This window comes from Neocloeon triangulifer, unplaced genomic scaffold (genome assembly GCF_031216515.1).
Source record: "Neocloeon triangulifer isolate White Clay Creek 2 clone unplaced genomic scaffold, ASM3121651v1 ptg000003l, whole genome shotgun sequence".
Taxonomy (NCBI): domain Eukaryota; kingdom Metazoa; phylum Arthropoda; class Insecta; order Ephemeroptera; family Baetidae; genus Neocloeon; species Neocloeon triangulifer.
This window is the reverse complement of record NW_026775546.1, coordinates 5,852,170-5,874,453: the sequence shown is the minus strand read 5'-3', so window position 1 is coordinate 5,874,453 and position 22,284 is coordinate 5,852,170. Positions and strand designations below refer to the sequence as shown.

Below are 22,284 nucleotides of genomic sequence, written 5' to 3'. Positions count from 1 at the left end.
AATTTTTAACTAATTTGTGAGATTAAAATGTATTACATAAACCATTTAATAACAATTAAAAGTGAAAAGTGAAAACAAAAATTTAGTGTAAAATTTTTTAATTTCACTTTTTCATTCGGAGTTTTGAATCGCCTAAAAAGGCTCACTTCAAGCTCGGTCAGTAATTATGTAAATTTGCGCTTGAGTGATGATCAGCGATTCAACGGCGGCAATTATTTTTGAATTAGGCGGCCATTTCTGCACAATGAGTGTCAGCTTCGGAGAGCCGACTTTGTAGAATAATAATGGGATGAAAAATTAGCTTGCTTGAAGCGCGCGGCCAACAGTGTTTTAATGATGGGATATCTTAATGAGGCGTGTGAAATGCCGCCGTGGCGTCAAATAATTGAGACGTGTATAAATATATTCCACAGCCGAGCAAAATCATTTGCATCTCTTCAAGTTAATCTTCATTAGTCGCAATCGCGAATGAATGGTCGCAAATCGTTACATGGAGAGATGGGATGCGGAAAAGATGGGGGGCCGTGAAATGAATATAGCAACTCCTCCCCTTCAAGTATAAATGCATGGTTGCGTTGATTGCACTTTTATCCACCCTCCCCCTGCCTTATCAACGCCGGTTGACGCGTAATTTCGATTTAATGCAGTTACGACAAATCATCGAGCAACGCTTAGCGAGAACAGATTGAGTTGTTCCGCTCGGTGGTTATGCAACCTTTGCGACGCGCGTGTCGAGATTTAGCCTAACGTTCGAAAATTCTCATAATAATATATAAAATAATTATAAAACTCATGAATTGACTATCATTTAATTGAAGATTTAATATAAACTTCTGATGTTAATAATAAATAAATGCAATATATTTTGCGGTGGAAAAAATTCAATCTATCCTCATATATATTTGCTAAAAAAAAATAATAATTAAATCCTTGAGAAAGTAAAAGACAAATAATAAATTTTAACAGGGAATCTTTGAAGTTTAAGCAAAAACACTTGGAATGGAATAAAAGAATAAGAAATGAATTCATAAATGTTTGTAAATTTGTTCTGATTTTATCAAAATAAAGATTTTATTATAACATACCTCGTGGCCAATTTGGTTGAGAATGAAGTCTTAATTTGAATAGTTTTTCTTATTAAAAGTGTATGAATTCCTCATGAATTTAATAAGTAGTTATTTATTTTTATTGGTTAATTAACATTTTAACTTTTAAATATTGATTTAACTTAAATTAAACTTCAAGTTCCTTTTTTTAAAAGAGAGAGACTTGCCAAAAATAATTCGCTTCCTTCAGAACATTGTGAGAAAATCTTCCTAAGTTCAAAGTTTTGTTGGCGCCAAAACAGTTTTCGTACGTTGTCATCATTTGCTTAATTGGCTGGAACAAGCACTTTGCATTAAAAGCCGAGTCTGATGACGAGCCTGCTAGAGAATGGATTTATTTTATGCATGCGTAGGAGCGGCGGTGGCGTCGGCGGAGCGATGATGAATCTGTCGAGAGCGACGTGCGGCGTCTCTGCGGCGCCATAAAACTGATCCATATTCGCAAAACCGAGAGAGAAGAACCAAAGTTAAGAAAAGAGCAGACGTGAGTGTAATTTTCCACGAGGCAGTCAATTCGAAATCGATGAGGATTTCCTTCGATTATTCCGCAGATTGGCTCTATTCTGCGTCCGCGACAAAAGCCCAACAACCCCGCAACAACAAAGTCGTTTTCCCTGTCGCTGGTCGCACAATATGAAGTGGAAATAGAGAGATAGAGAGAGGACCGTCTGCGCCGTATGACAATAGGGGACAAATAAAACACATTTTAACTTCATTCTATTATTCCCCATATGCTCGTTTACCTGGAAAAAATAATACAATATAAAATTTGCTGATCGCTGATCGGTCTGTGGACAATTCTCAGAGTCAAAGGACATGTTTATTATACTGGCCAGGGCTAAAGGCAGATTGAAATCACAGGGAGAAGCATCAATTTAATACAAGCTTTATTTATAATATCGTAATTCAGTTTATTTTTCCAAAATATTTATAGGAATGTATAGGCAATAATCTCAATACTTAGAAAATCCTCTTTTGAAAGTTTATGATATTCATGATGTTCTCTCTGAAGTGGAAAAAATATCAGATGGTCTTATTACCATTTTTTATAGTTTATCTGAAATTATGTCACATAATTAAATTTCAATGACCCTCTGCTCTTTAGGTGATTATAAAAAGAGTGAAAATATTAGCAAATCAAGGAGACACACAAGCTTTTCATTTGAAAAATAAATTTGACAATTATTTGCTATATATTCTCTTTCCTTACAAAAAAATCAATGAGATGAAACGACCAAAAATTAAACAAAATTGTAATCTACGCAGCCATTCATTATTTGCGCACAATATTTTTTTGTTTAAAGTTCTATTCAATGCCTGAAAATATGAAATAGAAAAGTATTTTTAAGAAGCATCTTTTTCTAATTCTGCGTGTATCATCCTCCTATAAGAAGATCCCAGCACTTCTCTTGTCAAGTTATATAATTTTGGCGAAGGGTGCAAAAAGCAACGGGGCGCGTGCGCTGCCACCCCCTGCACAGGGGTTGGCTGGGCGAGATCAATATGGCGGTGAATCAAATTGCAGGGGCTGCGATATCAAGTAATAGCGGCTTAATGTAGCTGCTGGCGGAGCCGTTTTTTGCTCTCTCCTCTTTCTCCCGTGCTCGCTCCTGGGAGACTCGAAACTTTCATTAAAGCAGCGTTTAACTTGCGAGAGCGCGATGCAACTTTTATTCTTCATCCACTGCAATAAAGCGACGGACAGGGGTGGTTAGTGCCGAGAGCAGAGAATATAAAGCTTTTGCGGCTCCCCAGCCAAATCGCAGCCGCAACATTAGTTAACAGCATTTCTGTAATTCTTCTCTTCTTTCGCGCTCGCTCAGCAGAAAGGAAGAAGATAGCTTCAAAAAGTTCTTCCACGTAGGAAATATTGCTCCCAGACGCTAGAATAAAAGATAAAAAATACGATCTCACTTACTTTGATAAAATTAAGGGGAAAAAATGATAATCTGTGGGGAAGGAAATGTATTTAAGAAACTTCATTTAAATCATTTCTTTTAAATCAGATATCAGAGCAATTAAATGTGAGACATAAACATCCGCGCTCATTATTTCGTCAAACTCTTGGTCAATCGTGGACGCCTCAAGCCAATAACGAAAGTTCGCGCGAAAAAGTCTTTAATTTTTTTGTAATTTGCTCCAAGACTCATTCTGACAATGGATCCTTGCAAATTTTGCCATTTTGATTCAAAAAGTATTTGATTACATTTACAAGACTTGCTTTATTGAGTTTTTTACTAAAATTATTTATAAATATGTAATTAATTTGAAGGTATAGACTTAAACGTTCATAAATGCAAAATTTACTTATTCCTAAAAAAATTTATTGCGCTTTCTTCTGTATTATGAATCTTCAATTTGTGTTTTTTGGCCAAAATTAGTTAAAAAAATCTTAATATTAAATTTTAAGCTTCTTCAAGTTCTGCTTTTCTCTTCTCAAGTTGCTATAAACCAAAAGCAAATTTCACTCCAGCAAAAATAAATAAAAACATATTTACTAATTTAATACAATAAGATAGAAAAAGTTTAAACATTTAAGAAATTAAAATCTTATATAATTTAAGAAATTACAATTTAACAAAAAGAAAGGGGAAGATTGTGTTTCATTCCGATTGTTCTTGTTGCGTGGAGAGTGCGAGCAAATATGCAATCACTTTTGGGGGTGCTCTTCGATGAAAAATGTCCGTATCAAATGGTGTCCTGCGCGAGAGCCAAACGGCGCGAGCAGAATGATTGTTGGCACCCAGGGACCCTGGGCCGAGTTATGATGGACGCAGATGAGCCCCGCCGAGCGGCCTCCGAGGGGCCATCCGCCCATTATGACGCCAACCCCCTCGGCGTTCCGCGGCAGCCGGGGATGATGATTTTAGGGTCCCTCAGCACTCTCGGACCGGCGCGCCGGGACAATTTGTTCCGCGGTAAACGCGACACACGGCGCAGCACGCAATCGGAATGGCATAACAGTTTATGGCCTGATCTGATTTTGCTATATTTGGTTTCGCCGAGTTGAATTTCAAACAGCTGAAATGGGGTTGGAAAAAAAATGAGAGATGAACATGTAAGAAAATCTTATATTTTGAAAGTAAATAGAGAGAGCGATCAGACTCATTTGCCAAAATTTGTAGCAATTAAGTTTTAAAAATCGATATTTGTTTTTTTTTTTGCAAACTCCACTTAAAAAATAAATTAATAAAAATCAGAAAATCTATATCAATAAAAATGAGTGATATCAAATTGACACTGATGGATAAAATTACGATTTTTTTGCATATTTTTTTTTTAATTGACGATAAATGTAAATCAAATATATTTTTATTAGGAAGGAAATATTTTTTAATTTATTAGAAATTTATTTTATACTATTATTTCGTAGCTTTCGTCAGTCAGATTAACAGAGCCAAGAAAAATTTAATAAATCACTTAAATATTTATAAAAAATGTATTCTATCAATTACGTTTTTATAGTAATTAATTCATAATATTTTTCATGCATCATTTTTTCTTTAATCTATAAGCTTTAAGTCTTCGTATTTTTTTAGTAAAAATTAATTGGATAATATTAAATGATTTGAGTAACTTTGAATAATAAAGTAATTCTGTAATTCTACTAACTGCGTCTATTATAAATCAAATTATGTGGATGGCTGTTCTCATGATCGTAATTTTCCGCTGCAGCTTTACGAGATTGGATCTTGAATGAGGCAGCGAGCTTTATGCTGCCGGTCCCGCTCTTCTTATTCTCGTCAGTCAACCGCGCGCGGGGCGAGGATCACTCATCTGCTTGTTAATAACAAATGGGAGGGAGCGAATAACATACCTCAACATTTTACTACTGTTAACTTTTTACGAGCCATAAAGCCGAATTTTGACAAGCGCAGCTGCAATCTGTCCGCTCATTGTGCCGCTGCCAGGGGTGCGCGTTTCGTTTTAATTGACTCTCTTTCGAGCGCCCTTTTCCTACCTGGGGGATAACCAAGTGCACACCAAGCTGCACATTCAATCGTAAAAATCACCGGCCAAAAGAGAGAGAGAAAAAACCGACCGCCCAGCTTGAACCAATTAACACAACTCTAAATCTGATATCAATAAAGACCTCCAAGAATTAAATCTAAAAATTAAAAAACGGGTTAAATTTCAATGAAAAAATTTTTTTATTATGGTACTAAAAGAACACAGGAAATAACATCATATTAAAATATTTTCTAGTTTTTGTACAACTAACAATCAGAAGCAATAAAAAAATTTCAGAAATGATTTAAAGCAAAAAAAAATATTAAAAACGTACTTGAGTATATTAAAAGTCATAAGATTTTAAAATAACAATAATTACAATAATTTACTTAATCGTTTATAACTAAATAAATCCATCATATTAATTAAATTAATTATATAATTATGATGTAATTATGCAATCAAATTTAATTTAATTAATCAAAATCTGATATTGGATGGAAGCCTGTTGTTAAAAATATTATGAATAATCCTATAATATTGTGAAAATAATTTTAAAAAAATGTAAAATACCATATTTCTGTTCCCATTGAAGATTTCTCTGTTTAATAAGAATGTGAGCTACTTAAGATATTTTAATAAAATAATACAACTCTCCACCCACACTTACTGTTGTTTTAAAGACACAGAGCAAATTAGTAAAATGCCAGTCCACAATAAAGTTCTTGGGTTCACGCCTAATTTAGACAAGCCTTCCTCGGCCGTCTGGAAAGAGAAACCACGAGAGCTCGCGTCTGTTGCTCATTTAATTAAATTTCCCATAAATTATGCACTCGGCATGTAAACAATTGGGCGTTAAATTTCGTGACCATAATATCCGTACGGCACACAAGGGCCCATTTGCTCTCCTCGGGAGAATTGTTCTGGCTGACACACACGCTGCTTAATCCTTTTTCATTCACACTCAGGATGTCGGAGAACCTGAAATAAAAAATTACAATAAAAAATTGACCAGCTTTTTCATAAAATTCTAATTTTCTGCAATATTTTGGCATATGATTGACACAAAATGTAAGATTATTCCAAATCAAGTTTAAAACAATCTAAACTATTTTATAAAATTTCTAGTGTAATGAAAAAGCAAAATTTAGAAAGACTTTGTGGAAAATTTCTTGAAATATCCGTCTTTTATGAGGAAACTAGAATGTAAAGTAATTTTTAAATAAATGAATATTTTGGATTTTTCTCTTAACATCTGAATTTAGATATCATCCGACTCCCTGGCCCGCAGCTGTTTGGCCGAAAAAGACACTGAAGGTAACAAAGCAGCGCGTTTTGAATTAATTTGGCCGCTGAGATATATTGCGCTGGTGCATTTTATTATTATTTTACCGCAGCTTGGCTCGTTCTCGCCAGGGCCTCACCTTTGGAGCGAGTGAAACCTGACACTGGGCAGCCTCATCATGGGTCCCGAATGCCTTTTCTCTGTTTAAACAACAACTTCATAACGTAATAAATATATACGCTCGGTGTGAATTTAAAGTCGCGGTGTCTCCGCACGCCTGATCAAGAAAGATATAAATACACAGAGAGCTAGGATGAGATTATAATAAAGGACTCGTGTTGTAGTACACCTTGTTATCCGAGCTCACAAATCATATGAGCCGCTGCTTAAATTTTATTTAATCGGCAGCTCGTTTGCAAAATTTGGCCAAGGTTGCAAATTTTTTTTTCAACTATATATTTATAGTCTTCAAATTGATGTTAATTTAAAACTTAAAACAAAATTAATTATACCTAACATGATATAATATGTTACAATTTTTGTGCGCCTGGAAAAAAGATTCTCCCAAAACTACAGAAATAACGCTGATGAGCAAAAAATAAACTTTGGTTTTGAGAAAGTAATATCAGTTATTCTCAACAATATAGGATTATATTTCGTTCCTAGCCAAAAAAAGAGTGAAAATTAAAAGCATTTTGTAGAAAAAAATTGTTTTAATCCTCCTTTTTGCTGATAGGCCAATATTAAGCTTCTTTTAGTGTATCTTCTCTGTGTATCAAAAAGCTGATAAACATTTTCCTTTGTATTCTTTTTGGTTGCAGCTAATATTAAAATTTTTAATCACATCAGTAGACTTCAATTAAAGATAATAATCAGTTATTCCTTCCCGCAGAAATAAGAAAATTTTGCAAATGTTATACATTTTTCAAAACCCTCAAAATTATGAATTTAACTATTTTAAAGTTTAAACTATTGCATTTGAAAAAAATATGAAAATTGGCTTGTTTCCACTTTAAAAGCTTTGATATAACAAATAATTACTCAAGAATGTCACTGCAATCAGCATCCTTCGTGCTGCAACAAAATCAACTTCTCTGCGATAATCAGCATTATTCAGACTTTCTGCTGACAGATGAGGTGTGATAATTTTGCAACTAATTTTAAGCAAAACTAATCACCGGCGATAAATATGAGCAAATGAAGTTGTAATTTGCTTGTCCATTTACGGACATGCTCTCCGGGGCAGCATAAAACACTCTTCTCGCTCTCCGATTTGAATAAAACGCGCACACATATAATATAAAAACGTGCGTGTGTATATTTGAATACATCTCCATATTCACGGCGACGAGCGAGACGATGGTGCAACTTAATAATTCAGATGTTCAGAGAGCTGCCTGCTCGACGCACACCGCTTGGTGTGTGACATTAAAAAGATAAAATTTCTGTTTAATGCTGTTGTTAAATGAGCGCCGGCCGGGGAAACTCACATCTCACTCGCACGCCGGGCACCTTGTCTGTTTGGACGCACAGAGCTATAGAGAGAGAGGGACACCCAAATTTATTTATTTTGGACATGGATGCTCTGCGTGTTTCGCTCTTCTCCTCGCCCTTATTCGTGGTTGGTGTTCTTCGCAGAAAAAAAAATCACTCCGCCGCGGCAATTTGCATATAGTTGAAATATAGCGGCGAGGAAAAACATGCAAAATGAAAAAAAGGGAAAATTATGCTTTGGGAGGTTTTAAAAAGGACCGAAAGAAATGAAAGAAATTAATAACAACATAAAAATACAACATATTTGAAAAAACGTATTTACTTGAATATTTTCCAAAAGAATTTCATTTTTAAAGATCTCATTTAATAAAATTGAATAGAAAAAGACAAATTTTCCATAAATTGTTAGACGTGTAAAAAGGTATTTTTTTTTCTCTAAAATTTTTCATCATAGTGGATATTGGCGAATTGTTGTCATTATGATTCAAAATACGTGTGACAAAGAAAGACTTAAAATTTTAGTTATTACGAGACTTTTGCACACTTTGTTTAAAATTTGTAAACTATTTAGACAAAATAATTTATAAAAAATTTATTTCAGCAACTAAACTTTTTATTAACTGATTTATTTTTAATTTTAGTGCATTTTATTTAAAACTAATGCTGTCTTTTATGATTTCAACCGCGTGTATATTATATATTTTTTTATCTTTTATATTTTAATATAACTTAAAATTTCACATATCATTTTAAGAATGAATTTTGATATGCATTAAATTGAATGGTCGTTTTCATATAGATATTCAGATATACTCACGCATTTCACTAACAATAAGCATTTATTTTTGTAAAATGAAAACAATATGTTTAATCAAAGTAAGTTTTAATTTAGAAACATATTAATAATTACCACCACAAGATAATCTAACTTTTTTCCAATATTAAACATAAACTTATTTATTTTCTACTCCTTAGAGGTTGCGTGCGCGTGGACAAAACCATGCAAGGGGATGTTCTGGGAGAAAAATACACTCTGTTTCGCATGAGCTGCATCAACAATGCGAAACGAGACGGGCGTCCGAAGTTTATTGTCGGTGGTCACGGTTCATTGAAAGGCACAGACACAAACGCTTTGCAACTTCCCGCACTGCGTGTTCGCTTCAATTAAAATCACAATGAATTTCTTTCTGTATAATGCATATCCGTCGCTGATCGGCGCATTAACCGTTCGTGAAAATTAATTGACTCTGCGTAAGTCGCGAGGGTGCGATTCATGTTTTCCGCTCGCACGAAAGTCAAACCAACGCTCTCTGTTGTAATTCAATAAGGGACGTCAGTGACACGCGGCCCTTCTCTATCATTCTCTTAATTTATTGAGCACAAAATACAACAACATTTAATCAGCGCAAGGTTTTTTTTATTTTATTTTTTTTTTTGTGAGTGATAGAATTGTTGAGAACTGGTTGATTTACAGTTGCAAATTTTATTATTGCTCATTGAAATTTTTACAAATTTAAATGCTGAAAAATAAACAAAAATTAAATGATTCTTGCTTTTTATACTGTTTTGGGGGTGAATGGATAAATGAGTAAAAAAATGCATTAAAATTAGAAAAATTATGCAACTTGAATTTTGGTTATTTTTTTAGGAAAAAAATATCTGTAGCAATTATTATTTTTCACCTAGAATAATATACTGGAAAATTTTATACTTTTACTTCTCGTTGATTGCTTCACAGGGTGTAATTAAAGAAATTATCTTTTGTCGATTGAACATAATTTTTGTTGGTAAATAGAGCAGCTGACTTATAAAATATAGGCTTGCCTTGCAGAGTGCGTTTTTCCAAGCTGGAGCAACTATACTGTCCGCAAACAACCCACTGGGGACGCATAAACACGACGACGATTTACGCAATTAACTTGGCTTAACGTGCGATAAATAGCAGCTTTCGGCCGTAAATTGCGGCGTATTATGTGTACGGCTGATTATCAGAACCGACTTTGCAGAGATGTTATAAAAGCTACACAAGAATAAAAATTACAACTGCTCTATTATCTGAATTTATAAATAAAGTGCCTTTAATTGAGAGAAAATAATACGTTACTAGCAAGATAAAAAAAAACCTTGTGAATTTGTCAATTTGATAGTGAGTGCGCGATAAACATTTAAATAAACAAAACCAAAACAACAACAAAAATGATCTTTGGTATACTCTGGGATACAGCATAAAAAAAATAGTAAACTTTTACTCAAAGTAGTTGCGGCATTGCAATTTAATTAAAAATTGGCATTTATAAAAAAGAAATATGAAATTTTATTTTAAGTAGCATTTAACAACAATTAATTATATTGGCTTAAATGATGCGAAAAAATCAAGCACAATAACATATTGTTGATTAAATTGAATAATTCTGAACTAGCTTCACATTTTGCATTAAATTCTCATTTTATATGTCCGTAGCTTACATAGTAATCACAAGCCAGCACGTGACAAAACGCTGTATTAAGGCACGAAGCGACTGTACTGTACTGCCATCTAATGGCAAGTCTTTGAATCGCTACAAGCATGCTGCGGCGCAAGATAGTGAAAATGAGAAATGAGTTAAAAATATAATTGTAAAAATGCCCCGAAAATATAACAAATTGATTTTATAAAACAAATCCCAAGAAAATATAACAAGTTTGATTAGTTTCAAAAGTACTAAAAAGACGCTTAAGTTTCTTTAGAATTAAATTGAAAAAAAAAGATTTTTTGTTATGCTTTAGTACAGAGTAATATTTAAACTAATTATTTGTTAATGTCAAATAAAACGCAGATTTAGATTTTTTACAGTGTCAATATCGTTTTGCTAATCTGGCTTTCTAAATCTTCTTAATGAATCCCTTACATGATTTTTTATTCAGTTTTCATATATTTAAGTTGTAGATATTTTATTGCATCTCCTTAGTTAAATCCAGTTAAATTTTTATAATTGAAATTTTATGATAAATCAAATAATAGCGAAATCTAAGAATTCCAGACAAAATAATGCTCTTAACGCAGAGATTTACTAGACTGTTACGTTTCATCTTTGACGTGCCATCTTTTATTACTTGGTGAAACGTTAGTCGTACCTCTCCGTCGAGAGATGGCAAACCAAACAAGTTGCAGTGCAAACAAGAGCACCAGCGTTAAATTGAGCACCAAAAAGGCAAAACATGTTGGAATAGAGTAAAAAATCAAATAAATTTGCATAAGAGGTTGGGATAAATAAATTTAAAGCTATTAGAAATTCTCATTTTTTTTAAATCCTCTCATCATTTATTATTTAATCTGCAATTTGATTTGGCTCATTTTTTGCTACAAATCATATAATTTTAAGTCAAGATGATATATGTAGTAATAATAATTATAAAACGAAATAATCTCTGGGAAAACCAAAGTTAAATTTTTTATCAAATTTAATGTGTTCAGAACTTTCAAGGAAAATTGAAAATTACAATATTTAATTTAACAATTAACAATTAATTTAATAATTAATTGCTTAGCCGCTTATGTTTAATTTAGAATAATATTAATACATCTTCCGAAATCTCCTTAGGAAAGAAAAAATTTCATTGCATATTATGATTTATTAAATAAATTTCTTTTTTCGTCAAAATTTTTAAAGGAATAAATAAGTTGGAGGAAAATTATTGTTTTCCAATTATATTCTAAAGAGCAAAAATATCTATATGTGCGTCTCGGTGAGGGTGTCGGGAGCACCAGCCGCTCGGTCTTGCTGCAATAGAGGTGCGCATGCCGTTGTGAGGGTGGCTGCGACTCTTTCTCGGCGGTCCAGCACCGAGGGCAGAGTCATGGTGGGCGGCAAAACGGCAGCCTCGACGCTGCACTCGCGGCGCGTTTCGTGCCTCGCGTCATGCTGGCCAGGGTTCGGAGCGCTCAGGACGCAGGTCAGTTTTGCAATAATCAAAATTATTTTTTATTTCAACAAAAAAAAAAAAAACTTGAAAACAAATTAAAAAGAACCAAGACTTTTGATTGATCTTCAAAATTTCATAAAAATTTTGATGGCTATCTAAAAATTAAAAACAAATAATTTTTTAATCCGACTTTAATCTTTTGCTTTTATCATAACACGTGCGCGCGTGGGAAAGGCGTGAGTTGAAAAGCCGAATTAATTTGTTGGCGAAGCGGCGGTCGGGTGGCCCCAGGGAGAGGTGCCGACAAAAAACTTCTTCTCATCTTGCTTTATTGCGATTGCGTCTGCGAATTGCAGCTTCATCTCATCAGCTTGAGCTCATTTCCAGTCTTTTGTCAAGGGCGGAAACGGATTATACAATAGCAGTCGCTTTCTTTAGTTTCTGATGGGGGGAGAAACAAAATTCATGTGTTCAAGCAGAGTGCATTATTATTTCTCTAATATAGCCATCAAGAGCCAAAGTGAAGGAGAACTTTCAAGTTCTGAAAAAAGAAACTTGGTAAGTTTTGTAACGCTTAACATTAAAGTAGAATTTGATCTAAATGTCCGTAAATTAAAAAAAGTGTCAAAATTAATTTGAAATTATTAATCTTGGTGCAGTCAAAATCAATAAAAATCACTGAAAACCATGAATGTGCATTGCAAGGAACGTAAAAATGTATCAAAATATAAATTTAAAATATAAAATATTTCCAAAAATAACAGATATAAAAATTTTGAAATTATATAATTTATTAATTTTCACATATTCTCAGAGAGTGGTGACGATGTAAAATTTATTAAGGTCGTCATCGTCCCATTCAAAAAGGTTTGATTTTTTTTTATTAATTATACAAAAATGAGCAGCGGAAAACTGCCATAAAAAATTTATAAAAAACGAAAATCGTTTTTTTTGTGGCTTTAATCGGTAAATACATAGAAACTCGGAATCCCAAATTTATTACCCAAAAAATCCTCAGAACTCCTTAACGATACAAAAAAAATTTGCCTTTTTTGCACATTCCACTTCTTGAAAACGGAAGTTGGTGGCGTTTTTCTTTTCCATTTTGAAGTGCAAGATGACGCACGTGCCCCCATAAGTTCCAGGGCTCACGGGGTCTGCACTACTTGGAATCCATGGCAACAAATTAGTTTTTAAAGGTGGATTCGATTTTTTGTTGCAGATGTGGAACCTATTGGTGCACAAGCTTTTAAACGCATGCACCCGAACAAACCCTTGACTTTGATGGTCACTCGCTTTGAAACGATAAACTTAAATTGCAACTTATATTCGATTTTTATATTTATGCTCTTACGCAACGCTTCAACGATACTTTTGATTTCCTCTACAGATTGAGGGTTCCAGTGGTACAAAGTCGGCTCAGCTAGATCACAGATATGCCCCGAAAACTCATAGTCGGTCTGGGAATAATAATATTCACAAAAGTTATAAGATTTCTATTTCAGGTGCAGATATTTTACATTGCGTCCTGAGCTAAGTTTTATATGCATGCAACCGGATTAAAAATGATTCTGCGACTCTCATACATTTTTTAACTTTTGCGGATTGATTTTTGAAGTAAATGAATGAATACTAAAAATTAATTTTAGTCCAAGGATCGAATGTAAACGAAAATTCACGCCTTCATTTATAAGAGTTATTGTTGCATGTTTCAGTTGATCAAAAGACAAAACATGAGTCAATATATTTTTGTAATCTCTGTCATCTGATGAACTGAAAGCAATTTATTTATTAAAACCTACAATACATAGTCATGGTATATTTCATTGTATCTGAATGGAGAATAAATAAATAAATAAAATAAATGAATGGTTCATTAAAAGCTTTACAAATAAAAGGCTGAAAAACGTAAATTTATTTGTATAATTTTACAAATATAATTTTCTATTGAAGGACGAAGGACAATATTGGACAATATAAACTTAAGTACCCTAGGAAGTGATGATACAAAACGAAATGATTTGATTTTTATAAGTTCCTTAAGTAATCCGCAGTTTAGCATTAAAATAATAATTATGTATTTAAAATCCGTTTTGCTGCATGGATTTTTTGCTCAGGACACCACCATAAAAAATCTCTTTTTTCTATACTCACTCCAATTGCTAAGCTGCCGAGGGAAATTCTTTTGCCGCACGATGACTTTATTATGAGATTTTTAGCTGTTGTAATAGTTAATCTTTACACCCATGTGATATCAAGGACTGTTGCAATATATTGTATTTAAACAAAATCTGCTCAAATCATAGTTAAAAAGAAAGAGGAACGTCGTTTTTAAAATGATTTGAACCTAAAATTAAATGTTATTAATAAAATTTAATAAAGCCTCAAAAACCTCTAAAATGTGTTATTTGTTCTTAAATATGAAGGTTTTTTTTATCTAAAATTTTTTAAATCTTGATCAGAATCGCGCAATAATTTGCAAGGATTCATTGTGACAATAAATATAATTGTAGCGAATTGAAAAAAAAAATATTAAGAAATGGTTTTATTCTATTAATGTAAAAAAATATGAACTCACAAGATCTAGAAATTCTTTTGAAGCTCTCGAACTTAAAAAAAGAAAAATTTTACATTTCACTTTGTTGGCTAATTGGAAAATATATTATTAACTTTTTCTGTATTGGCTTGATAATCTAGGCATTCAGAACACGTCTTGTTGGTCTGGAAATGTAAAAACAAAATCACAAACAGAATAATTACGCATCAGTGTGCACATACTTTTTCTGCGTAAACGCCAATGTTAGGGTCAAAGAAACACTTTGGCTTTTCCACGTTATTCCGAGTCAGATTCAAGCAGTGCGAGATGCACCGTGCAACGTACGAATGCAAGTTTCTGCCACAATCAGCCTTGAAGGATTTCAAAACGTTATAATTAAACGCATAAGTGTTAATTATTAATTTTGGTAAAACTTACGTTTCGAACAAAAGTTGCAGACTGTGAATGTGACATTAAGAAGTGCAAAATCAAGACTAACGCAGCGTTAAAATGATCCATATTTTTCGTCTGGTTGTAAAACAACTAAATAAAATGCAGTTTTGCGGCCAAAATTTTTGTTCACTCCAGGAAGTGCGTCAGTGAAATCGGGACTGCGACCACACATACGTTTTTGCTATATTTTGAACCAGTGTTCCAGTTGACGTCACTTTTGAATGAAATAAATATGGTAGGTCTGTCGACAAAAACGTGACTCACAGAAATATCTTGATTTTGTAGGGATCAGAGGCAAATTAGCGATTAATTTATTTATTTATAGAAATATGAAAATGCAAAAAAAAAATGCTAAAATTCTTGAATTGAATATTGCGTAAAATAAATTATTTTTTGTGTTTAATTTTGTTTTTTAATAAATGTAAAAAACCTATTCCTAGCTCAGTGTTTCCTCATAAGCAGAATATTTTTTTGCAATATTTTAATAATAAAAATTTAAAACTCCAACGAGTTTTTATGAAATTGTGCAGGTGCAACTTATTGAAGGGCATTTGATTAAGTCTAAAAAATGATTTTATTTAAATTTTTAGCATCGTTATATAAATTCTACACCTCTTCATGGTTCAAATGGGTCATAAAAGGCTCATTTTTTTCTCACCGCCATAATTTTTGTAATTTCGGTTATTGCAACTGTTGTGGAACCTGAAACTGAGCAAAAATATTTTTTTCTCTTTTATGTACAATGTGAAACTAAGATCATATCCGGTCATTTTCAGCAATTTTAGCACACTCTTCATAAAAAATAACAACATTTTGCTTACTTTAACTGTTTTTTTTTTTCAAAATTATTATATTCCACCTACGCTTTTAAACTTTTAAATCCGTTTTGAATTTTGTCCTAACTAACACGTGGGCTATTTTAAAACTGCGCTATGTTTTTCTAATCTCCCGCTCATTTTTCACTCTGCGTTTTATATCTGCTGCGTTTAATTACTTGTGTCGCGCCCGAGTTTAACGTGTTTGCTACGACGAGGATAATCTGGCCGGATCCTAAAACGCGTCGCCGTGCATCGCACGTACACCAGAGGAGACGTTTGTCATTTCGGTTTTAGTCTAATGCGAAATACGGGCGGCACGACCGACGCCCCCGCAAAAAAGCCATTATGCAAATTACCATGAGCCAGCGCCGTGGGAGTAAAGGACTTTTTGCGATTACGTTAATCCATCCAATACATGAGATATGACGAAACATAGATCAAAACTTTGAACGAGTTTTTTTCCGCGAAACTTTTTTTATCCCCAACAAATGCACATCCGTCCAGATCCCCCTTTCGAATGAAAATGCATAACAATACACAGCGAAAACTCAAAAACAAATTATGATTTGCATATTGTGTGCAGAGGGGCACTTGAAAATCCATTTTGATGCCGACTAACGAGAGAGCGCGCATTCAAGAAACCGTGGCAAACTTTGCGGGTCGTGATTGTTTCGCGGCAATCAAGTGGAAGAAGCACTTCTTGGAAGCTGCTGGGTAGACAAAAGCATCAGAAACTTCTAACCCACGAGAGCGGGAACTTTGTCTTGGCCTTTTTCAGCTCAAAATGACTGATGAGAGGTCAAGAGGGCCCAGATTTAGTTTGAACAAGCATCTCTTGAAAGCAAATAATTCAATATTAGCGTTATTTTAGTGCAAGACATTGAACAGCATTTTCCATATTGATTAAAATTTTGTTCTGTTTGCAAATTGATTTCATTTACTGTAGAGAAATAATGTAATAATATATTATGAATTTTAAATGCAACATAAACTTGTTCAAGCGTTGAAGACAACATAAGGCTTATACATGATTATACTGATGCGTTGTTAAATTTTATGAATGTTAACGTACAAATCAAGCTTTTTTTTTTATTTATTGGCCAACTGAAGCAATATAATATATTATACGCGTTGATGTGTATGATAATAAATTTGAGTAAAAAAAACCTTTAATTATAAATAATAATATTAATAAGATTATAATCAAAATGAGTTAAATCTTGCAGAAAAATCTAGCTGATGAATTAAAATTTATTTTTTTTAAATTGATTTTTTTTTACAGTGACAGTGTATAAATTTGATTACGGCGATGTTCTTCTGGACTCCGCAGATAATGTAAGCCACAAGGGAAAGCGGGCGTGTCGCATGCATAATGGATTATTTGCCGCTTTCGGGGCCGCAACTTGGATTCCGGCACACGCGACAAGCTAATTATCATGCAGCGGCTCAGTCGGATGGTCGCCCGAGACCAGTGGTCAGATAGCAAGCAGCTTTCATTTGCATTTCGCATATCGCACTGTCCGATTTCGGCGCGAATTGTCTGATAGAACAGCCTAGTTTAATTTCCCCTAAAGTCTCAAACTTTAAATATATGCGAATAGTTGTTTCTATAAGAAAAAAATAAATCCAGCTGCACTGCTGCCTTGGTGTGTGAAACGCCGGTGCTGGAAATTGCATTTCGTTTGACTTGCAAAGTGGCTGCCAACGTAAACATTCGCTGCTCGCGGCAGCAAAAGTGTCCCGCGGGTCATAAGCTGACAGGGAAACTTGCCCTTCGTATACCAAAGCAGCCGTTTGGCAAAAACGTATGGAGTCGAAGGAAGTTTTTGTTTGTTTGATAAAAAAAAAAAAAAACTAGAGAGAGAATTAAAGGTTTTCTTCAAGAAATGATTGAATTTAGAACCCAAAGTTTTGTGACTGAAGTTTAAATTGTGATCTAAAAATAAATAAAAAACACACACTTGAAAGGGCTCACCAAAAATTCCAAACAAAGGTAAAAATTTCATTTTTTTTTGCCATTGAAAATTGAAAACGAAAAAACGATGAATTTGAAAGTATTATAGAAAAATTTCCCAACGAGGGCCAACATTGTAAGTATTGAATTTAATAAGTAGTTATTTTCTTTCATGGTGGACTTCCATTTTTTTCAGTGGGAAAATAATTTGGAAAATTACAAGGTTTTTTTACAATCTGAACTATTTTCGTAACTATTTTATACTCCAAACCTAACACTCATTATTAATAAAGATATGATAATAATGAATGATGCAAACCAAAAGAATAAATCATGACTATCATGAGATAAGATATGAGCAATGATTTTGCTCTTTATAAGACGCTATTGTCAGTCATAATTCGTAACAGACTCAGTCACGATGGAATCGCCGACCGAGAACGTGGAATTCAAATCCTACAAGCGCAAATGGGGAATTCTGGCTCTCTTCACAATTATCTGCATGTGCAATGGCACGCAATGGTCTCAATATTCAGTCGTCGGGAAAGTGTTTGCCTTTTACTACAATGACGCGGATTTATATGCAATCTACTGGACGAACTGGATATATTTCATAAGCACTTTTTTCCTCATTCTGCCCGCCACCTGGCTGATTAATTTAAAAGTGAAAATTCATTGGTTTGCATTAATCTTTTATTTCAAGATCGACATAATGAACATTACCAGGGTCTCCAAGTGGCCATAACTTTGGCGATGGTCTTGAACTGCGTTGGTACTTGGATTAGACTGTTATCAATCGATCCAGAATTATTTTGGGTGGCCCTTTTGAGCCAAACGTTGATCTCAATCAGCCGGGTTTTCGTTGTGAGCACTCCCATAGTGCTAGCAGTGACCTGGTTCAAGCCAAATCAGGTAGCCAGTGCCTGCGCCATTGGAATTGCAGGCTTCCAGGTAAATTTTTGTTTCCAAAGAGTTCTGTTTTCACTATTAGCATTTTAGCTTGGAAACGGACTGGGAATATTAATATCAGATGCGGTTATTCACGAAAGCGTACGGAAATACGAAATTGAGTACGAGATGTCGTATCTATATTGGTCCACGGCGATCGCTCATTCCATTGTGCTACTATTAGTATTCATCTGTATGTTATTAAATATACAAATATAATAATTTTAATTTTAAATTCAAAGTAATCTGTGAATAAATAAATTATTTATTGGCTTAATTTTTTTATTACATTTAATTTCAGTTTTTATAATCAGTCTTTGCTCAATTGGTCATTCCAGTATTTCGAAGTGCCCCTTTAACGCCGCCGAGCAAAGTTGAGGCTGAAAAATCTAATTTAATGGAAAAGAAAGGAATATTTCATTCCATTAAAAGCCTACTGAGCAATACAAAATTCGTGACATTATTAACAATCTCTGGAATCAACCAGGCAGTTTTTTATTACACTGTCTTTGGCATGAGGTATATGGGAGATTCTGCGGAGGTACGTTCAAATTTTTTATTTTCACCAAAACTTAAATCTTTGTACTAAGGGAATTGAAGAAAAATATGCAGTTACTTTATCCGCGACGATGGTCCTCTCTGGAGCACTGGGAGCAATTGTATGTGGAGTGATTTTTGATAGGACAAAGAAATTGCAGTAAGATTAATTTATTCAACCTTGAAGGTTGCATGAGTCGGAAATGAGTTTTTTAAATCATTAAACCTTTTATAGGATTTTCAGCTTTGTTATCTACGCTATTTCAGCACTGGCAATGATGGTGTTTTGCCTATTGTCTTCCAAAATTCGAAGATTTAACATCATCTTCCTATACATTAACGCTGGAATTTTGGGGTAAATTATCAGTGACCCTGGACCCTGCTCTAGCAATGTTTTTATTCTTGAATTTAAAATTAATCACGAGATTATCAATCCTAAATTATACGGGATCAAAAACGGGTTCACCTTTCTCGTTTCATGAAATTCAACCAAATAAGCAAGTTATTACTTTTCACTTCTGCCTCTATGCATTGATATTGACACTTCCCTCAATCTTGTTAAGGTGAATCTTCAATTGTCACCTGGTTGAAACCTCAAGAGTGCAAATTTTTTCATCGTGATTTTGATATCTATCTCATAAAAATTTGTGCTGATTTGAATTCAAGCATAAAAATCGTTACTAGGGCTGCCCTTTGATACATTGAAGGCAAATGATGTGCTACATAATGTGTTATTCCCTTAGATTTTCTTTGGTTGGTTACATGCCAATGGCATACAGATATGCTACTGAGCTCGTCTATCCTGAACTCGAGGCCAATTCGTCCGCTGTTTTTACTATGGGATCAACTTTTTTAACGTTTGTGTTAGGTTCAATATTCGTATTATTTTACCAAATTGAATATTACCACCCAAATTATATTTGCTGGTGGATGAGCGGAGCTCTAATAATAGGTTGTATCTTTCTTGCGTCTATTTTTGTCAGTATTAATCGTGCTCGGCGCGTTTAAGTTAAAAGATAAAAAAATTTAAGATCAATACTAAAGCGTTTTTTTCCTTTTTTCATAACTATAAACTTTATGAATTTTTAAAACAATGCGAAATTTTCAATTGGAGTGCGGAATTTGTGAACTGCATCCATCATAATGAACGTCATTTTAAAACATTATCTTAGCAAAATATCTCACAATCAGCTCTTTTTTTCAAAGTAATTTGATTAAAGGTACTTATTAAAGATAATAGATTATTTTTAAAGATGATAGAGTGCAGATTGAATTGCGTAGAAGAAATGATAAGTTCTTGAATTGGGAACAAGATATATACTTTTTCTACGTAACAGATTGTGCCTTCAAGATTGCTTGCATCATTAACTGCCATATTATGATATTATAATAGAACATCTTTCGAAATATGCCTAAAATTGGGAAGTATTGGAAAATTAGTTGAAAAATGAGCATAAAAAATAGCCAGAAAATAGAGCTTAAAACCTCAGGTTCTAATTTTTTTATTGAAAAAATCAGTGGGTGACAAAAGTGTTATTGGGCCTGTAAAATGTGCAACGGATTTGCTACATTCAATTTAAAAAATTAAAAATCACCAAAGGTATTTCCAACAACGATCCTAACATTTAAATCCTTAAGTATTTAATAATTTTGAAACCTGATTTTGAGAAAGATCATAAATTTTTTTAAATATAAACAGCTTGGAGTAATAATCTTAAATATTCAGTTTTATGTTTTGCAAAAGTATTTTCTGTTTTTTTTTTTTTTATTATTCAGCATTATTTTAATGGGAAGTTGAAAATGTGACCTGTAAGCTAAAAAAAATAATGCCCTTTCTTCATGAGGTTACGAAGTTGATTTGATTGGGCAAGGGCCTTTTGTCTGGCGCTACCGTAATATAACAGAGCGAGCAAGACGTCAAGTGGCACCTTGGCCCGATTGTGCGTTTCACGAGCGCGCAGGGACCTCGCAAAACCCACCGACGACTGCTGCTGACAATGAAATGAAACGAGCACAAGAGAGAGAGACCGAGAGAGACAAAGCGTAAAACAAGCAGAGTCGTCACCAATGGAGAATGGAAAAGTGCAAAAATATTGCGGTCAAAAGTGCGCACAATTCATGGAATGGAAAAGGAGGAAAGTGGTAAAAAATCCTTACTTTACAAATAATAAACAATTTTGCAAAAATTTATAATTTATTGATCTTTGCAATAATACAAAATTAAAGATAATTCGCAACTTTATTCTTCACAAATTTTCCTTTTTTCCAAATAAAAAAATAATCATTTGAAAAAAATTGAGGAACAAATGCATCGCTTTTGTTTGAAAATTTAGTGGTGCGCGTTAAATCAAATCCACGCCTTTTAATCTTGCCTGCTGGTTTGCACTTTTTGCAGCGCCAAACCCCGTTTTTTGATCTGCGGCCAAAGTCTCACAGCCGTTGTTCCACCCGCCACCTCGATTCATCATCCCCCGCAATTCTATTCGCGCCCACTGGAGCGAGCAGAGCGAAATGCAGTCGGTCTTGGAAGTGAAGGAATCAACTATTACTCCTTTTGGCTCAAGACTTATTGCGAGCAGGTGCTCCCGTTTCTTCACAAGCTCTATTCTCTCTGTAAAGTCTAGTATTTAAGCTTTCAGCGCGCTGGAGTGCAATTAATTGTTAATGGGTTTCCAAAGGAAATAGTAGGAAGAAATAATATTGAAAAAGTTGCAATATATCTTAAAATGTATGAAAGTAGCACGCCTAAAAATAAATAATGCTTTCCTGTAACATATTTTAATCTTTGTTGTTCTTTATATTCTTAATTTGTAAAAATTTACAAAGTTTGACTACTTTTTTTATTTAAAATTTAATTTTAATTGCTAAAAAACAATGGTTTTTCTGTAAAAATTTCAAAGAGTTAAACACCACGAGAGAAATTCCGGAGAACTCTAACTAATGAATCAAATCCTAAATTAATAATGCGTTTTTTCTGTTCCATTTAAATATTTATAGACGACATCTGTCATAAATTTTCCTTTAACAGACGAATCAATTTTTCCCTTTTTCAATTTATTCACTTGCAGAGGATTTTAAATTCTTTCTACCCCATTTTATTCTAGCGCACGTTTGAAAACAAAGGTATTAAATTCTTATCAACGAGAGGAAGAGCAAATACCGTGGACCAATAGTGTTCTGGAAAATTCGTGCGGACCAGCCACGGAAAATCGATGGCGCAGCTCTCATTTGATTTATTTCGCTTGCAAAGAGAAGCAAGTCTATCAGATTTCGTCGGCGGTTTAATTTGCAATGCAAAT

At 33.7% G+C, this 22,284-nt stretch overlaps 3 protein-coding genes across 3 annotated transcripts in view; 2 read left to right on the top strand and 1 right to left on the bottom strand.

Annotated features, from left to right (window-relative positions):
• Positions 1-11,684: 11,684 nt before the first annotated feature.
• The window catches only part of LOC132192948 (transient-receptor-potential-like protein), a 34,178-nt gene continuing 23,578 nt past the window's right edge, over positions 11,685-22,284 (top strand). The window contains exon 1 of the mRNA XM_059613196.1: positions 11,685-11,769. The gene's annotated coding sequence lies outside the window, so the exon portion shown is untranslated. The remainder of the gene's footprint in view (positions 11,770-22,284) is intronic.
• On the bottom strand, positions 12,933-14,875 carry LOC132205645 (uncharacterized). The gene is made up of 6 exons (XM_059634857.1): positions 14,714-14,875; positions 14,518-14,646; positions 14,410-14,460; positions 14,318-14,348; positions 13,894-13,958; positions 12,933-13,199 (listed from the first exon to the last, which is right to left on the bottom strand). The coding sequence occupies exons 1-6, from the start codon at positions 14,792-14,794 to the stop codon at positions 12,933-12,935; spliced, it is 624 nt and encodes a 207-aa protein (XP_059490840.1). The 5' UTR covers positions 14,795-14,875.
• On the top strand, positions 17,908-20,023 carry LOC132192457 (uncharacterized MFS-type transporter C09D4.1-like). The gene is made up of 7 exons (XM_059612429.1): positions 17,908-18,164; positions 18,227-18,451; positions 18,500-18,641; positions 18,787-18,989; positions 19,039-19,145; positions 19,221-19,340; positions 19,729-20,023. Exons 1-7 carry the CDS (start codon positions 17,922-17,924, stop codon positions 19,991-19,993), a joined length of 1,305 nt encoding a protein of 434 aa, XP_059468412.1. The 5' UTR covers positions 17,908-17,921; the 3' UTR covers positions 19,994-20,023.